Source organism: Thalassophryne amazonica, chromosome 15, assembly GCF_902500255.1.
Source record: "Thalassophryne amazonica chromosome 15, fThaAma1.1, whole genome shotgun sequence".
Taxonomy (NCBI): domain Eukaryota; kingdom Metazoa; phylum Chordata; class Actinopteri; order Batrachoidiformes; family Batrachoididae; genus Thalassophryne; species Thalassophryne amazonica.
The window spans coordinates 77,185,432-77,205,726 of NC_047117.1; the positions used below are offsets into that span (position 1 = coordinate 77,185,432).

A 20,295-nucleotide genomic window follows, 5' to 3' on the forward strand; every position below is an offset into this window, starting at 1 on the left:
AGCAACAAACTCAATCAATCAACAGCAATAAAACTAGGGCAAAAAAACAGCGCAAAACAGATTAACTGGAAATGTGAAAAAAAAATGTAAAAGAGGATTAGCAATAGAATGACAAAAAATATAAACATCCATGACTAACATAAATGTTCAGATTTGTGTGTGTGTGTGTGTGTGTGTGTGTGTGTGTGTGTGTGTGTGTGTGTGTGTGTGTGTGTGTGTGCGCGCGCAGGCATGCGTGTGTATGCATGTGGAAAAGTACAAAAGATAGTGCAACATGCATATCATGAAAACATGTAAAAGGAACAATAATCTGTATCCAAATGTCTGATATATAAACTGCAAAAATAATATTCAAAATAAATTCAGTGATGCCCAACCAAACATTTAAACTCTTAAATGTAACAATGTACATAAAACATCAAATTTCACAGCACCGTAATTTCAGCAATAATTCCTAAATGAAACATACATTTTAAAAGTATGTAAATTGGTAAACCTTGAATATAAAGTTAGCATCTTAAGTATTTCAGGCATATAAATGTGTGTTCAAAAATAATGATGATGATAATAATAATAATAATAATAGTTTAATAAGCCAGACGTGGCTCAGAAATTGCTCCAAAGTTAAACATGGGAGTCTTAGATTTCCCTGTTTCAGTGAACATGACTTGCTCAACATAAACATTTCGTTGAGTGGTCTTACTTTCCATATATGATGTTTGGGAATTTCTATGTGTTTAAACAGATGGAAACATGCGTGACCATGGCACTCACATTGTCTGTGTTACCTTGAACACAGTGCAGACTTCAACACCAAGAGGCGCATTTTGAAGGATCTATGGTGAAAAATGTCTATGCCCCATAGATTCTTCTATGTCTTGGCCAATTACACTCATTTGCTTCTTAGAGCAATCACTCATATGGGAATTGTTTTAAAGACTAGTCACGGTCACCCAATTTGTTTTTTCTGTTGAACACTATTAAGTGTTCAGCAGACATTTTCATACTTAATATCATAGGCCACAGGACCTTCCATGGTGAAGCCAACGTAGAAGGATACAGCCTCTCTGCTGTACCCACTACGAATGTCACCCAAGTATGCTGGACGCAGCTGCAATTTAAGGTTGGCACCATAAATGACATAAATGTCACCATTTTCTGATGTCCCTTTAATTCGCAACAGCTTATTTTGAACCTCTGGCTTGTTCCATGCAGCACCACTCTGCCAGAGATGATGTGGCTTGCTTGGATGGCTGCTTTGGTCACTGCAATCAGCTTGCTGTTTTACAAGATCAAACAATATTTTATCAAGGGTCACTTTGGAAACAATTCGCTTCAGTCCATTGGATTTGCCAAGGTAGAAGTGGGTAATAGCTCTTCTAGCTGGAAACATATGAGAGAACCGTCGGTGAAAAGACTTTTTGGCTGATGTGATATTTGTACTGATGTTTTTGTACTTTGATAGGTTTTCCAGGCTTTGATCTTTTGTAGGCCACATGAGCAGCATGGAGAGGTAGTACAGCTCTGTTGAGTTTGACTGAGTTCCTTCCTTTTGAAGCGCCTCATTGAGAAGATGCAGCAACTCATCATATTTTTTCAGCAGTTTGGACGTGGGTTTGATGCTGTGAAGGACAATTTGTGCCAGGATGAAGTTGACTGTATCTGACACATGCCTGTTGGCTGAGTTGTTGAATATAAATTGCCATTTTTTGACAATGCGCTCCATTTCTACCTCACTTTTGTCACTCAAGCACTGCAGGAGCCCAGCAAATGAGTCTGCTTGTCTCATTTCCAGATAACATCTGTTATCCATTATTTCCTGATTGAGGCTAAGTTTGGGTTTGCTCACCTTTTCAGATGTTTTCTCCACCTCTGAAGTAATGAACATTTCTATGTACTTTTTGAAGTAATCAGACACCCTTCGTTTGTGTCTTTCATCCACTAGCTCCCTTTCCTGTGACCTAGGCCTTAGGTATGTGAAGTAGTTCTCAAAAAATACGAAAATTTCCTTCAACCTATGCTTGAAAGAGACAAGAAATCTCTCGTGGTCTTCCAGGACAGCAACCAACTGGTTGCTGAATGTGTCGTGGATGTCACGGAAACATTTCACTGAGCAGTGACCTTTGAGGAACTGCAGCATTTTATCCCTCTTATGTCTGTCACTTGAAAAAATGGGAAGGTCTTTAATGACATCAAGAAGGATCAACATGACTTCCATTTCTCCCACATATCCAGATGTATTGTAAGACTTATGTTTCTTTCGCTGGTGCAGATCAAATGAATCTGGATGTTCGTCTAATTTGGCTTGCTCTTGTGAAGTCTGAAATGCTTCCACAGCAAGGGATGCTAATCGTAGGCAGTTGCCAAGTGCTTCAGGACTGAGGCTCTTGGAATCTTCGATTTCCTGTTTGAGGTAGCTTTTATACACCTGTCCAACTGTATCTGCCATGTACGAATTTAAATGTTTGCTTTGTGCCTCTAAAGCCCACTTAAGGGCAGAGTCGAAGTCTTTCTCTTTCAAACAGTAATATCTTGCTAGTGCTTGTGGCAGTGTGGCGCTCTTGTCAAACCTCAATATTGCCTTTTCCAGGACTTTTTTCATTTTGTCAGGTCCCTCTTCATATACCGCTTCAATCAGTGGGGAAAACAAGGTGTCTTTATCGTCTCCTTGCTCTTTCCTTTGACGTGTGATCAGCATGCTTTGAATATTCTGAATCATGAAATCCTTTCCCATGGATGATTTGTAGAGTCTGTCGCAGTGCAAAAGGTTAATTGTTATCTCGGCCAGGGAGAGGTTGTGCTTCTGGGTAAGGACTTTAAGACAGTTAGTCGCAATCATTTGATGTAAGAATCGCACTGCCTGATAAGTCCCATGTTCGTCAACAGGGAAGGTGATCAGCAGCATGGAATATGGATTCATTTTGTCTTCAAGCCTTTCTTGCTTCCACAGAGGATTACAAATCCCCACTAACTCTTCACACAAAGACAGCGAGATGTAGGAGTCATTGACGTAGGTGTTTAGCAGAGCTAAGAAGGACAGTAGCCTTCCTTGTTGTGTGGTTGTGTCAAGATTTTTAATGTTGTTGTTCACCACGTTTGCGATGTACTCCTCGCTGAAATTGTTTGTCATGATCATGAAGGCATAAAAAGTCTCCGGCTTTTTGTGGTAATCCTTGAGGTTTTGAAGTTTCTCAGAGAACAGGTTCCTCTCTTTAGTTGACAGCTCATTGGTGATGAACACATTTGCAAAGTGACTATTTCTGGAGCTGTCTTTGGGGAACTGGGTTCTCTCACAATTCACGATGATTACCATCAGATTGCTGCCTCGCTTCCTATCACCGGCAACATTCAGAATGCGCTGCTTTAGATCCTCCACATCATCCCAGTTATCCACCAAGAGGAGGACGGGTGTGTAACCGGACTGCTCGTGTTTGCCAGTCATCAGCAGCTGTGTTACTTGGACAGCAAGGTCTGTATTGGTTGTCTGTTTATTCTTAACGACAGCACATCTAAATTTTCTCCTCAGGTTCCAAAGGACGTGCATCGCTAGAGCTGTTGCTCCACATCCTGGAAAATGGAAAAGATTGATAATCACACATGGAGATGTGTGACCTTCTACAGGAGTGATCAGGTCATATAGCTCATTGTATTTGTCTCGTTTGATGAACGGAAGGCAGCCTGGCATCTCAGAAAGGTAAAAGTTCCACCATGAAACTTGTCCACCTCTGTAAAAGTCCTCTTCTGTTTTAATCTTGAACTCCTTAAAAGCAGCCGTTGTTTCAATTTCTGTATTCTCACATTCATTTTCACACAAGATGTCCAAGTCAGGCATCAAGTCCTCAACTTTTTTTGTCAGGAGGACTGAGCTTGAGCCTGTGGATGGTAGGTATCGCTGAGACGACAGTGTTTGAGGCTGTTTCAGCTTTTTGATGGTGCTAGATATTTCACTGAAACTGAGTTCATAGATACATTTATTGGAGATGTCCTCTTTGCAGCGTGACTCGACGAGGTCCTTCCAGCACTTGAACACAGTGGAGTCTTTGCATATGCACAACATATTGTCTGTCCCTTCCAAAGTACGATAGATTGCACAGAAGGTCTCCAAAACTGGGCTTGAGATGTCACGAACTGTTGAGTGCAGGATAAAAACCACCAACAGTGTGTCACTAGAAAGAAAATCTGGGTTGCAAAGAAATGAAACCAAGCTGTTGATATCACCAGAGCGTTTCTTTAGCCATTCCCTCAGCATTAAGGGTTTGTCTTTTTCACTTTCCTCATTTGCGCTTCCATTGCAGAAAATCCAACTTGTTTGCTTAAATAAATTCAGCTTGTCAATGACAGCGCTCAAACTATCCTGTGTAGCATACATCCATGGGGAGTGCAGATTGGCTACACGATCCCGTCGGTAAAAACTGCACAATCCATCCACATCAGACTGTGGGTCGAAGTCCAGCACGGCAAGTAATGTCATCTCTTTCAGAAAATCCAAGTGCTCTAGTGTGCTTGGATGGCATTTGTCTGTAACAACAATGATTTTCAGAGAATTCTCAAGAGCATGTCTTCCACGAGTTATCAGTTGTTTGAGCCTTTGGCCTTGGTGGCCTTGAGAGGGCCTCTCCTCATTCCTTTCCTCTGCTGACTTGCGTGCTGATGCCAAACCCTTGATCTTGTCTGTCATTTGTTTAATTTTCTCCTGGGATACACGAGCATCAGGATCTGCTAAAATGTTGGTTGATCTCAGGCCATCCCTGACAAACAGACCTAGAGTTTTGCATTGTAGTTTGTTTTCTGTCGATGCATTTCTTGATACAGTATAGAAAAGATTCTCCTGTGTCTCTGCGTAGGTTGGAACCACATCAATCTCAATCACCCATTTGTCTGATGTTGTTCCATCTTGACAATAAACTTGGATGAATGTCGGGGGTCTGATGCACATTTTGGCAGTATTTATATGTGGTTCTTCAAAGTATTCAATCAGACCTGATTCAAATGCTTCATTATATTTACTGAAAGATGTGATCTTGTGTCCCATGACCTGACCATGTCCCTGTCCTGACTGTTCACTGACTCCAAAATGAAGAGTCCCATTGGTGCGTGAATTCATGCAGCTTGCAGCAAATCGAAATATTTCGTATGTGAATTCACAAAGGATTTCGCTTTCGCTACATTCCTCTGGGCTCCGCAAAAGTTGATATTCATGTATAGGTTCCAGGAGATTACTTGGACTAGCTACAGGTGGGAAAATGTCATTTATTTTGTAAAAGCTGCAGTGGTTGCGTTTGTCAAAAGGTCTGATCTCACATATTGGCCTCCTGAAGTGCAGAAATGTCTCATCACATGTGACATCTGTATTTAATTCCATGTCACTTGGTTCCTTTGGCTCTAATACAGATTTTATTTTGTCTCTTGCTGCTTGCAGTAGTACATTTGCAGAACTTAAACTTTGAATTCCAGAATCTGATGACACTGAGTCCACAGATTCATCCACATTTCCTGATATGTCTTGGGTTTCTCTACTTTTACACAGCTCACCGACTTTATTATAACCCTTTGGCATCCACAGGTTTGGATGAAATGTCTGTGAATGCGACTTGAGCTTCTGAACCTCACGTATTATTTGGATTGCCGGTGCTCGTGGCACCCCCAATTCTATCAGGTCTTCTTTGTCAAAGCTATTCAAACAAGCTCCTGTCAGATGTTCTTTACAGAGATTTTCTGCAATATTGGGTGAGACTTTAAGTCGAATGATCAGCCAGTCTCTCACTTGCTCTTTGGTCCAGTCTTCAATCCGCGGTGGCAAAGCAAGCTCATATTCTTCCTACAAACACAGAAGGAAATAAAAGAGTGAAATATGTTTTTACTTATGTATATTGTTAATACAATGACCACATTAATGCACACTAAAGGGGAACTCCGGGATGTTTACCAAAGAGGCCCTCGTCAACAACTGACCTGTATGGATTTAGTGGAAAGAGGTGTCACCAGACAGGAAGAAGTGAGTGAATCAAAACGACATGCACATCTAAAATATAAACGTGTGCTGGATCAAGGTGAGGCAAATATTAATATAGAGCAAAGATCCGCACAGCCTGAAAGCTCTCCTGCAAAAATCTTTATTGACACCAATTGTGATGTTTTGGCCTCAGCCCTTCTTCAGACATATTGTTGGTGCTACACACCTGTATATGTACTGAGACTGATTACAGTCATGTGACTTACAAACCATTAAAGGGTAAAAGGGTAAAGTGTAATGTTATACTAATGTTAACCATGAAAATTCAGTAAGGTATATCTTATACTGTATATTATATTCCATTTCTAAGGTGGAACTATGCTAGTATACTAAGGTATATTTAAATATCTAAAAAGGAAGAGTAAAACAGAAGAGTAGAAAAGAGTAGAGTAGAGCCACTTAGGTGCCTGGTCTTGAGAACCAGGGATGGTAGGTTTAAGTATGTATAAGTGTATCCTAGCCTACTTGGAGTAATGTGATAGGTGCCACAGCCAGAGATACCTACAAAGTCAAAAACACACAAGTGTAAAACTATAAATGTAAATATGAATATAAATATCTTCATTTAAACCTTTAGGGGAGAGTGTATTAAGTGTATAGATCCAAAAGGCTTCTCTTTTGAGAAGCAAATGATTGACATCACCACCTCGATTGTTAAGTTGAACATGTCCGATACCTAAATACCTGAGTGAACTAACATTATGTTGTTTAGCAGAAAACTGAACTACCACAGGGCTTCTCATGTCGTAGTTACGAATGTTTAGATTACTTCTTCTTATTCTTTCTATTGTACAGCTATTTAGTCCTTGGTGGGATTAGTATTCTAGCTCAAGACTGGGCCAGTTGATATCACTTTGTCTCAGAAGAAAATTTTAACCCAAAACCCTCTAAAAATAGGGTCCAGATGTAAAATCCTGGAGGGCCCCTTTGACAAGTTAGAGAATGTGTTGTCATGTGGACTGCCTGTAAAATGACAATGTAATCAAATTTTTATACCATTTTTGGTTGTGGTGCACCGACAGGTAGTTCTGCTGCATCTGACGTCACATTCCTGTACAAAGTAAGCATAAAATACATTTATTAATATGTTATTATGTAAAATTTTAAACATATTTATTCTACATTTTATATACAGATTTTTATGCTCCCTGTTTTACACACAAGTACTATAAAAGAGCAACTTTTCCAGGCTGCACCCAAAACCGGTGTGTAAAAGTCGAGTTGCATTATCTGTGTGGTTTTTTCTACCTCAACCAAGCAAGGTGATTTTGTTTGCCAAATTTTAAAGGATGATTCAAAAACACATGACCTCTCAAGTATTGAAACTTTACAAAGGACTGGAATAAAAATTATTGAAAAAGGAACTTAATATGCTCTCTCGTCTTATTACTTCACACCCACTGTATGTCACACTGTGAGCTCCTGCACAGCTTTAACGTGACAAATTTCCCATACTTGTAATCCCCGGCTCTGTTATCTACAGGTTGTAGTAATGAAAAATCTTAATGTCCTTGGCACAGAAAACCTACACAGTAAATTTTGCTGAGTAAAATATACTCTGCCAAGATAACATTTGGTCCCAGTCTAAATAGAGTAAAATACACTCTTTATATTTTATATTACTTTATGTATTTCTTTATATTATAAAGTGAAATCAGCTCTACCGTTGTCACAGACCGAACAGTCCCCCCTAAAAATTGGTCTGCCCTGCCTCCAATGCACATGTGTCATTTTTTGGAGCTCAGCAGCTCCAAACCTCTTAAATCATTCTAAAGCTTTTTTAAGCAGAAACAAGGCGATAATCTGTGACGCTTTAAAATGACCGACGCGCAGTGAATGCAGCAGCTAGCAGCTCGCCTGGCTGCTCCGCTCTGATCCATCAATTTATATTTAATCCACTCAATGGCAGATGCAGCCTGTGAGCTTTTGTCAGCAGCCACCATCTTGCTTGGCGTTATTCCGCATTGTAAGGCATTACATTAAATACAAATCTATGATTCGCAGACTTAAACTTGGGTTAAAGTGATGTGAAAATTCTGTTTTGTGCAATGTTCAGGTGCTGGAACATGCTGACAAAGGATTATGAGATGGTTAAATAAATAAAAAATAAATTGTGGAATGAGCTGTCATAAGTGTGTATTACATGTAATATACAGTGGTTTGCAAAAGTATTCAGCCCCTTGGAATTCACACATTTTAATTTGTTTATGACATTTCAAATACAAAAAGTAAACCAGGCTTCTCAGTATAAAAATTTCTAAAACTCTCTTCCTTAAACTCAAACTGAAAGTAAATCTCTACAACCTGACATAAATTAATTAAGAATATAAAAGCCAAGATGATGGGTTACATAAGTAATGGGCCCCTTTGGTATAATACCTGTAAATAATCAGTTTAATTGCCAGTTTTCTTCAGACAAGTCAGGGGATGGATACATGAACATTTCCAATTCAGTGAATATGTCTTGGACTTTATTTACATCAGTTATGAAGAAATACAAACAGTATGGCACTCTATGGTAAATCTGTGTGGAGGAGACAGTTCTGAAAAACTGAGTGACTGTGCAAGAAGGAGAAGAGTGAGGAAAGCCATCAAGACACCGAGACAACCCAGAAGAGGTTATAGGCTTCTGTGGCTGTGATTGAAGAAATTGTGCACAGTACAAGTTTTGGATTTTATATCCCCAGTTATACAGCTTCATGATGAAGTGGTATAGAGGAGGGCCCCACACCCCTATTAAATGTCACAGCACTCTCCTAACAAAACCAGACCTTCAGTGAAGACCAATATGTTTTTACTGCTACTACTGTGTTCTGTTTTCATTTTCGTTCGTTTTCTTCTAGCAAGTTTTATTTGTTTTGTTTTATTAACTTTTTTAGTGTTTCACTGATATGCACTGTAGATGTTTTCCATGATGCACTGTGGAATGAAGAATGCTTGCTGCTCTTAATCTACCAATGAAGAACTGCTTACACCATTTTTGCTACTGACGTAGATGGTGCTGCAAAGAAGTAATTGTTTAAACACCACCAGGGTGCAGGGTTGGGGGCTTAACTGAATGTGGGCCTTAGATCCTGTACAGATCCTGGTAATGATATGCATCTGATCCTCTCGCTGTTCAATTTTTCCTTTTAATTTTTATTTTATTATCATTGTTTATTTTCCAGCATTGATTGATCCAACAGATCTATTCTGAGATAAATTACGAGGGAGGTACTTCAATTCACTTTCAATGATCCTACAAAATGTAATGATCTGTGAAAATTTAAACTGTTTGGATACCTCAAATGGTTGCTGCCCCACCCCTTGGTACCCCTGCCCAGTTGGTATCCTGTCTCAGGCGAATTTGGAAGGCTGGATAGCTCATGACGGGTAAGATCCCATCTTATATCCCCCGGGACAACCTAAGGCAGGCAACAGTCACGATTACTCAACCTTGTCTCTGTGGGACTCTGACTCACTAAGACTTCCTATGAGGGTACGGTACAGGGGTACTGTGATGGGGTGAATTTATGCTTGCCCATATGCCTACATGTTTGGCAGTATATTGGTTTGATTGGAGTATTGGATCATTGTCGGAATTTAATTATCATATCAAATCAACCTGAATTGGAAACCATGCCTTAAAGTGTTGACCTCAGATAGTTGAGGTTAAAAGGGGGAATTGTTGCAGTCTTTATTGTTAGCATAATTAATGAATAATGTACTCATTGTATATTGATTTATTTCATAAAGAATTATTCATTCATTTTCTATAACCATTTACTCCAATCAAGGAGTAAATGGGTATTAAAGAGTGTCGGTTGAAGAAAAAGCAAAGAGTGTTTGTTGCATTGCTACTGTGTTGTGAGACACAGAGAGACGACGCAAACTGTTATTCCCCCTAATGCAGAGCTGCTGGATAAAACAGTGGACTAACAGCTCGCCACATCCAGTACTGATATACTGAAGATATGGGGATGGGATTAGCGGTATGCGTACAAACATCTGATCTGCTACAGACCCCTACTAGTTATCCATCTTCCAGTTTACAGGTTCTGGGTATGTGCGACAACTAGGTTACAGAGGTGATGAACAGGTCAGAACTAATCAACTCTCGACCTTCAGATTATGAAAATCATGATCTGATCGCCACCTCATCAAAGTCAACTGATGTGTGCTCTCAAACTGGCAAATACTCAAAGGTCCTCAGAATTTCCCATGAAGGGACGAGGAACTGCAGAGGTTTTAAAAATCCTTAATGGTTTTGGTGCCCAAGAACAAACAAAACAAGTTCTGTAACGTATATGAACCACCTATTCGTGTTAGTCTGGTCCAAGGCGTAGAACGAGGGGAAAGGTAAAAGTGCACGACGTGGTGCGATTCTGCTTCTCTTTTTATATTTATTGGTAAGGTTAGACCTTACTTGTGTGAAGTGCCTTGAGGCAATTTGGTTGTGATTTCGCGTTATATAAATGAAATAAAATGAAAAAATGTGTGAATCCAGACCCTGTTTTTTGAGGGCAGGGCTGGAAGCAGGGGCTCAGTGATTAAGACCATTTGTGGCTCAGCACCATAATTTCTTCAACATTACATTTTTGCCATAACTGTCAACAATGCTTCTGGCTTCATGTTTATGTTTAGTAATGGTTGTGAAGACAGCATCGCGACACCAACACGGAACAGTGCAGCACAATGAGCGCAAGGCTGCATTCATGTGAATACATCTTAAGAATGAAATATGATACACATGCAAACAAACAAAAGCTCTTGCCTCTCCTGTATATTTTCTGAACTGAAATCAGGTGGAAGGCTCTTTGACATATCGCTCTTCAGAGAAGGTGAAGTCGGGCATGGCGCATTCTCTTCGGGCAGTCCCTCCATTCTGTGCGTCTCACATGGGAAATTACCCCTAGAAGCAAAATATGAGAGGTGAGTCTGTTAAAAGGGTCAATAATGAATACAAGGACATAACTTAGAACATGCTGAAATTACTGACAATTAAATCAGCTCACTCTTTAAAATGTGCCATGGTGACTGAGCCACACTGAATAACTGCTCGACCGGTGCCTTAATTTTATTAATAATTACAGCACCTCTTTATATGCAGTTGAGTTGACAGGTTGTAACAGGTCATTACTGTTGTTGCTGCCAGATTGGGCAAGGAAAATTGTATTGGAAATCTGGGCTGTTATTTTCAACCTTAGGCAGGTTTTCTGATTGTACTTATCATATCAGTTAGTATCACTTCTTGGTACTTATTGATGTTTTAAGGAACACATTGCTCGACCAGTAGATGTGAACTGTGCACTGTTTATGATCGTGATCTTTAGCAGACACTGTCCTGCAAAGATACAAGTGTTTTTGCACAAACTTTTTAGTTAACTTTAATCAAAAAGTATGAAAACTTTTCTGCATTAGTTACATTTTTGATGTTATTTTTACTTCCTGTTTCTTGCTGACTCTGTCTTTCACTGGCAAGTAGAAACAAGCATGTCTGGAAAAAAAATGACAAATCTAAATAATGCAGAGGTGAAAAATCTGCAAGATTGAATATCGCACAGTCCTGGTCTCAACAAGTGACATTTAGTGAAGCAGATAACAGAATCACAATTCTTCAATTGACCCCTGCCCGAACGCCTGTTGAAAAGTCAAGCGGTCAATTGTTGTTGTTTTTTTCCAAAACAGTAATGTTTAAGGAGTATTTGTGCTGAATCTGGTGCTTGTATCACCTTTTGAAGGATTGTTTCAGTTATCTGCTGCACTAATTCATGTCTCTGAGTCCTCTGCCTTTATGATCGAGACACACCTGTGGAGAGGTTATGGAGTCATGATATTGGTGGACAGAGGTCTTTGGAGATGCTGATATCTTTGCTGGAGAACAAATTAGTGAATCCAGTGTTCCGTTTCTCTACCTTTGGAAACAACAAAAGCCTCTAAATGTTACTTGTGGTTATTGAGAAATTTCTTGCAACTGCCTGCCTGTTGTTTGTCTGACACTTCCACTGCTGTGTGTACAAGCTCCTTTAAAGGACATCTCGCATGGATTTTAACGTCCAGTTAGCAACACAGCATCAAAGTGCTTGTGATTGTAAGTCTCTCCGTGCACATGTGCTCATAATTAGTGGTCTCGGGTGTTTTTATTGCTCTCTCTGAGGGAGTTAATAGGTGCATTTCTGGACAACACCTCACTCAGCAAATTTCGGTGTGTGACGTACATATTAGCGAAACATAAACATCCCAATGGCCAACAGACAGAGCTAAACAAATGCAGTTATATCAGATAACGAAGTTTCAGAGCTTTCCTTTCAAAGCAACAGCTTGGATTTACAGAGGAGAGGACATACTTTGCCCCCAAACTCTTAACTTTTTCAGTCTGTCAGATATTGGAATCTAAAGTGTGGTGACGCACAATTAATGTCGAACAATGCTGTTTTACTGCCGCCGTGATCATGGACATGGACTGTCTCCACCATGCTGTTTTTACAGACTGCCTGGACACGCAGACAGATTTGCTACATTGGAAAAAGTGAGAAAATATTATTTTCAGGAGATAATGGACTTTCTATCTAATACTCCCATCACACATAGCTGGAATCACGCAGAATGGCTTCTGAATTATGAATCGGCACAAATCCGAAAAGTGTCGGATTTCAGTTCCAAAACGTTCTGACAGCCATCTGCAGAAGTCGACACAGTTGATCAAAATTGGCTGGCAGTCCCAAGTGTGATGCACATGTTCAAAACTCTCCGGGCGCAGTTGAGATGGGACACCTATCCGACAGTGGTCCATGTGTAGTCTGAGGACCATCTGACTGCAATTTACATATTCCGATGGTGGCAAAACGGGATCCAAAATGATTTGAGCACATACGACGGAACCTTGAGATGGATCTGGCATGGCAAAGCCTACCGGTATGACCTGCACGTGCCACGTATAATAATGTCCACCCTGTATCATAATGTCCAACTGTTGAAATGTATGTGGCATGCATACTTAATCACAATAATAATTATGAATTATTATCATGTACAGTGAATGTGAATAGCGGCTATCAAACCAAAAGCACCGTGCGCTACTGCGCGCACACCGCCGCCAATCTGAACAGGCTGTTATAGCCACAAGAGACCTTACAGTACAGATATTTGTCCATTCCTTCCCATGGGCGACGTAAATAATGTGAACTATCATAACACAGGCAGCTTACTCTCTGTGGTGCGCAGTAACCCGTCATTGCATGCATCAGGCTCAGTGCTGAACGGATCTCATGCTGTAATAAATGATCACCTTCTAACTCTGTAGGAGATATGACATGGAACTTGTGCCAGGCAGTTACACCATTAATAAATATGAATCTCACCTCCAACAGTGGTGCAGGAGTGTTTCACAGCGTGCACGTTGACGTGAAGCCGGGACAGCAGCCTGTGGTTAAAATCCTCTGACCCAAAACAAAAAATTAATCCCATGTGATAATCCAACCATCGCGGTGTCCAGAGTTGTGTTGCACTCCTGAAGTGGGCAAACAAGAAAAAAGAAAGTTCCCTGGAAAGGCTCCATCTGAGGGACTATATGGCCCAACTGCCAGCAAACTTTGGAGCAAAGCCATCCAGTGGCAGGCACGCGCATGTACGCCCTGCGCGCTTAGTGGCCTATGCAGCATTATGCAAATACACACACACACACACACACACACACACACACACACACACACACACACACACACTGAGTGATAATTGCAGCACCACGTGCATGGGCGGCATGCACACATGCAAGCTGCACATTCACGCACACATGCACATGAGGAACACAGCGCTCTGGTTCCGTGTTTGCCATCCAGACATTTGGAGATCGGGCAGTCTGCAGTGCGTTTTATGGCCGTCTGACAGCAGTCTATGTTGTTTACTTGCTCTGAATGCGATCTGACAGGTGTGGATGAGGCAGTCTGTCTGTGCTCCGACCATGCCTCTTTTCCTCCTGACTGCGTTGGATTATATCAATATTTGCCGTGTCGGGCCTGGTTCTGGCACATTCTTGCTATGTGTGACAGGGGGTTAACGTGCCACAATTGTGAGCGAACCTGAGCTGAAGGCAGCACTGCTGTGGGACATCTAGCCGGCTATCGTTCGCACGAATCATACCTGAGGACAAGTGGACCTGGACATTTTGCAGGTGCACTAAATCTTCTCACGACGGCTGCTCTTACCGTGACTGCATCAAAATGAACAGTTTTCACTTAAAAACGAGTCGTCATAATACATCACACTTATGTCAACTTTGTAATTAATCTGTGGCTCAGTTCTTAATGTTAGCAGATACATTCCATTCAAGTGCATGCTGGCATGCTTCTAATAGCTGCGACACCTCTCAGAAACACTGGAGTACTCACAGGTACTTTGTTTCCGGCAGTCTCCATAGCTGTTTGTTGCAAATGTTGTATACTTTGAAACCGGTCACAGAAGTGCACAAAGTAATCCCGGTGGATCATCAGATGATTTCAGTGCAATATGTCCTTTAGGTTTGAGGTGTCATTCATGTAACGGGAGGTTTCATATCTTGCCAAATGTTTGAATGGTATTTACCTCTGGCAATTTTAAAGGACATGTCTTGTATTGTTTGACGTGCCGAACTCAACATCAAAGTATTTGTGATTGTAAACCCATCTGTGCACATGTGATCACAATCAGTGGTCACTGATGGACTTTACAGCTACTTAAACATCTTGCTTGCTGAGTCAGGAAGTGTATTTCTGGGGAACATTGAATTTAGCATTCATCTGCATTTGTCAGCAGGTGACATCACTCTCAGCAAACACAAAAACAACACAATGGTGAACTGATGCTGCAACATCAGATCATGAAACTACTGGCCATTCAGTCAAAAGAGATGGCTCAGCATTCATTCAGATCAGCAGACCTTCTCAGAACATGTTTGGAAAAAATGGAGAATGTGTTGTTTTTTATTTTCTGGAGCTAAATCAAATCAGCTGTGCACATCGACACTTGGTTCAGTGAGCTCACTGAGAGCCGTACAGAGAAGAGACGATGGACATTTTACCCTCAACTCTCTTAATTTGAGCGAGTCTGTCAGATTTTGGATGCAAACGTGTTGAGTCTGCTGTCTGTAGCAGAGCATGATGCTGTTCTAACCCAGTTATAACTAGCACTGTAAACGTGCAGCTGGAACTCCCCACAAGGCTGTTTTTACAGGCTGCCTTAACACACAGATATATTTCTTAAATTCAACCTGTTACTGCATCAACAACAGACACTTTTACAGGTGCACCAAGCTGCCTCTCTAGCCATTTTTAAGAAGCTGCATTCTTGAATGATCATTGATCACGTACAGCAGCCCTTCTTCTCACTGTGAAGAGCTCTGTTACTGCAACTGCAGTGTAATTAACAGTTATTCCTTTTAAAAAATGAGTCATCATGACACAAAATCACACTTATGTAAACTTTACGATTAATCCACGGCTCCGTTACAATCATAATGGATAAGGGACAGTATATTATTATCAATATATAACATATAGCTCCTCTTTTGACAACATGGAATCACTGTAGCGACAATGCATCATTGTGTCATTAGAAATGTGTTTAAACTGATGTAAATGTTGGAAATGCACAACTGAAATTTTTGTTCATATGTTAGCAGTAGTTTGTCCACATTCCATTCGACAGCACATGCTGGAACATTTCCTCAAACTGACTAGAGATGGGTCACAGAAGGGCACAAATCAATGGCAGTTTATCGTCACATGGCATCTTTCATCTTTTCCTGTACAACCACATTTTGTGCTGTTGGGTGTGTGCTTTGAGGAATTGTCGTACTTAAAGACCTGCAACCTTCACCTCAAACCAAGTGTTCTAACACAGAGGAATGCATTTTGCTCTAAAATGCCTTGGTAATCTCATGATGACATCATTTCTTTGATACTTTGGATGCCTCCAATACTAGAGGAAGCAAACTGAGATAAACATGCACAGGTTTAGCTCAACGTTTAAAATTAGTTAATGAAACCGAGCACTTTTAGTTACGTTTAGTGGCAACAAGAAAACTTTTACTCTGAGTTCTTTTGGCCATTTTCTCTTTGTTAGCATGGTATTTCTATTCGAAATAAATAATTCAACTAATTTTTGTGCTGAGTGACAATATGACATCCAAATCATCTCAAAATAGTTCATTGGTTGCAATTTGTCCTTACGTCCCTGAGCCTTCTAAAGGGAACTGCTTGAATTTGTTTGTGGAAGTCAGGAAAAGACAAAGACATCACAATATTTGTTTACTGCATGCTAAATGGACTGCATTAGCTCTTTTCTATCTGCATCAGATGCTCAAAGCGCTAATACCTCAATACCTCACATTCACCCTGATGTGAGGGTGCTGCCATACAAGGCACTCACTACACACCGGGAACAACTATAGGGGATGAAGGACCTTGTCCAAGGGCCCTTAGTGATTTTCTGGTCAGGCTGGGATTTGAACCGAGGATCCTCTGGTCTCAAGCCCAACGCTTTAACCACTAAACCATCACTTCACCATGCTTCTACAGAGAACCTTTTTATTTAGTCATTAGTATTTCACCATGTATCTACGTTTGTTGGCATTTGTGGCCTTTCTGTGTGGAGTTTACATGTTCTCCCCGTGTTTGTGTGGGTTTCCTCCGGGTGCTCTGCTTTCCTCCCACATTTAAAGACATGAAGATTAGGTGAATTGGAAACTTTATAATTGTGCAGGTCTGCCTTGCAAAAACGGTTTTGATCTCAACGGGACTAACCTGGTTAAATAATGGTTAAATTTGTATTTATTTATTCATTAATTTATAGGGTGTCTCAAAAAATGTACACAAAAGTATTTTGACAGCATAGAAAAACTAATCAACGTTATCAGACATTTTCTGCTTGACCATGTGGTCAAAGCATGTAATTTTTCTCCCCAATGCACAGTTTTTAGTTCAGTCTTTCCTTTTTGATGTTTTAACCCTTTATCTTTTACACTACATGATCATTGTAACCTCCTCGTCTGATGTTTCCGAAGAAACAAATCATCCTTCTCCAGTTTTCTGGAAAAGCAAATTCAAGTCTCCTTGCCATTTGCTGGGGAGTTTGTTCACTCTGTGACTGAATTTTGTATGGCAAAAGATGCAAGTCAGCCCTTAGGATGTGTTGCACAGAACTTGAAGATTTTTGTTCTCTGAATTAGGGTCAACTGCGGCATTTTTCCTGGACTTTAATGTCTTGCAAACTTTAGGGTTCCTGAAATGAGAATGCCATTATTTCCCAGTAAACCCTTTCCTGGTATTCATATTTCAGAGTACTTTTGGGTACATTTTTTGAGACACCCTATATATATATATATATATATATATATATATATATATATATATATATATATATATATATATATATATATATATATATATATATATATATATATATATATATATATATATATATATATATATATATAGATGCAAAATGCAGTCAGTATTTTTTTTTTTTGAATGGAGAAAAATGCAATAGAAAATGGTGATTTAAAGAAAACCATATTGAGAAATGCACAGACTTTCATCAATAAAATGAAAACAGTTTGTTCAAATTCTTTCATATTTTGCACACTGATGGTCCCCTTGACAGCCAAGTACATGTTGGCCTCAACTAAAAATTTATGGTTTTGGAGATACTGGGTTTTCCATCTGAACTCATATATATATATATATATATATATATATATATACACGAGGGCTGTACGTAAAGTATAGGTCCTTTTTATTTTTTTCAAAAACTATATGGATTTCATTCATATGTTTTTACGTCAGACATGCTTGAACCCTTGTGCGCATGCGTGAGTTTTTCCACGCCTGTCGGTGACGTCATTCGCCTGTGAGCACTCCTTGTGGGAGGAGTCGTCCAGCCCCTCGTCGGAATTCCTTTGTCTGAGAAGTTGCTGAGAGACTGGTGCTTTGTTTGATCAAAATTTTTTCTAAACCTGTGAGACACATCGAAGTGGACATGGTTCGAAAAATTAAGCTGGTTTTCAGTGAAAATTTTAACAGCTGATGAGAGATTTTGAGGTGATTCTGTCGCTTTAAGGACTTTTCACAGTGCGAGACGTCGTGCAGCGCTCTCAGGCAGCGTCATCAGCCTGTTTCATGCTTAAAACCTCCACATTTCAGGCTCTATTGATCCAGGACGTCGTGAGAGAACAGAGAAGTTTCAGAAGAAGTCGGTTTCAGCATTTTATCCGGATATTCCACTGTTAAAGGAGATTTTTTTAATGAAAGACGTGCGGGCGGATTGTAGCGTCGGCTCGCAGCCGCCGCGATGCTCCGTCACAGGAAAAACACCTCTGCTGGAAGCCTTAAGGACAAGTTGGAACATCTCCAGCTGATAAACAATTTCTCATATACTCACTCCACTGAAAGCCATCAAAAGCCAACTGGATTTTAACAAATGGTTATCAACACGGAGGTGTTTTTCCTGTGCCGCCGCGCCGCATCGGCTGCGTCCCGACGCGCGGACCCGTCCGCACGTCTTTCATTAAAAAAAATCTCCTTTAACAGTGGAATATCCGGATAAAATGCTGAAACCGACTTCTTCTGAAACGTCTCTGTTCTCTCACGACGTCCTGGATCAATAGAGCCTGAAATGTGGAGGTTTTAAGCTTGAACAGGCTGATGACGCCGCCTGAGAGCGCTGCACGACGTCTCGCACCGTGAAAAGTCCTTAAAGCGACAGAATCACCTCAAAATCTCTCATCAGCTGTTAAAATTTTCACTGAAAACCAGCTTAATTTTTCGAACCATGTCCACTTCGATGTGTCTCACAGGTTTAGAAAAAATTTTGATCAAACAAAGCGCCAGTCTCTCAGCAACTTCTCAGACAAAGGAATTCCGACGAGGGGCTGGAGGACTCCTCCCACAAGGAGTGCTCACAGGCGAATGACGTCACCGACAGGCATGGAAAAACTCACGCATGCGCACAAGGGTTCAAGCATGTCTGACGTAAAAACATATGAATGAAATCCATATAGTTTTTGAAAAAAATAAAAAGGACCTATACTTTACGGACAGCCCTCGTATATCACCGGCCTCAGAGGATGTTCATTCAGTTGTTTAATTTTGAAGCAAAAAAGCAGATCACAGACATGACACAAAACTAAAGTCATTTCAAATGGCAACTTTCTGGCTTTAAGAAACACTATAAGAAATCAGTAAAAAAAATTGTGGCAGTCAGTAACGGTTACTTTTTTAGACCAAGCAGAGGAAAAAAATATGGAATCACTCAATTCTGAGGAAAAAATTATGGAATCATGAAAAACAAAAGAACGCTCCAACACATCACTAGTATTTTGTTGCACCACCTCTGGCTTTTATAACAGCTTGCAGTCTCTGAGGCATGGACTTAATGAGTGACAAACAGTACTCTTCATCAATCTGGCTCCAACTTTCTCTGATTGCTGTTGCCAGATCAGCTTTGCAGGTTGGAGCCTTGTCATGGACCATTTTCTTCAACTTCCACCAAAGATTTTCAATTGGATTAAGATCCGGACTATTTGCAGGCCATGACATTGACCCTATGTGTCTTTTTGCAAGGAATGTTTTCACAGTTTTCGCTCTATGGCAAGATGCATTATCATCTTGAAAAATGATTTCATCATCCCCAAACATCCTTTCAATTGATGGGATAAGAAAAGTGTCCAAAATATCAACGTAAACTTGTGCATTTATTGATGATGTAATGACAGCCATCTCCCCAGTGCCTGCCTGACATGCAGCCCCATATCATCAATGACTGTGGAAATTTACATGTTCTCTTCAGGCAGTCATCTTTATAAATCTCATTGGAACGGCACCAAACAAAAGTTCCAGCATCATCACCTTGCCCGATGCAGATTCGAGATTCATCACTGAATATGACTTTCATCCAGTCATCCACAGTCCACGACTGCTTTTCCTTAGCCCATTGTAACCTTGTTTTTTCTGTTTAGGTGTTAATGATGGCTTTCGTTTAGCTTTTCTGTATGTAAATCCCATTTCCTTTAGGCGGTTTCTTACAGTTCGGTCACAGACGTTGACTCCAGTTTCCTCCCATTCGTTCCTCATTTGTTTTGTTGTGCATTTTCGATTTTTGAGACATATTGCTTTAAGTTTTCTGTCTTGACGCTTTGATGTCTTCCTTGGTCTACCAGTATGTTTGCCTTTAACAACCTTCCCATGTTGTTTGTATGTGGTCCAGAGTTTAGACACAGCTGACTGAACAACCAACATCTTTTGCAACATTGCGTGATGATTTACCCTCTT

General features: G+C 40.4%; 1 protein-coding gene across 1 annotated transcript; it reads right to left on the reverse strand.

Moving 5' to 3' along the window:
• Positions 1–240: 240 nt before the first annotated feature.
• On the reverse strand, positions 241–20,207 carry LOC117525861 (sterile alpha motif domain-containing protein 9). Its single transcript, XM_034187794.1, has 4 exons — positions 20,203–20,207; positions 10,767–10,904; positions 7,010–7,064; positions 241–5,818 (listed from the first exon to the last, which is right to left on the reverse strand). The coding sequence occupies exons 2-4, from the start codon at positions 10,874–10,876 to the stop codon at positions 989–991; spliced, it is 4,995 nt and encodes a 1,664-aa protein (XP_034043685.1). The 5' UTR covers positions 10,877–10,904; positions 20,203–20,207; the 3' UTR covers positions 241–988.
• Positions 20,208–20,295: the final 88 nt, after the last annotated feature.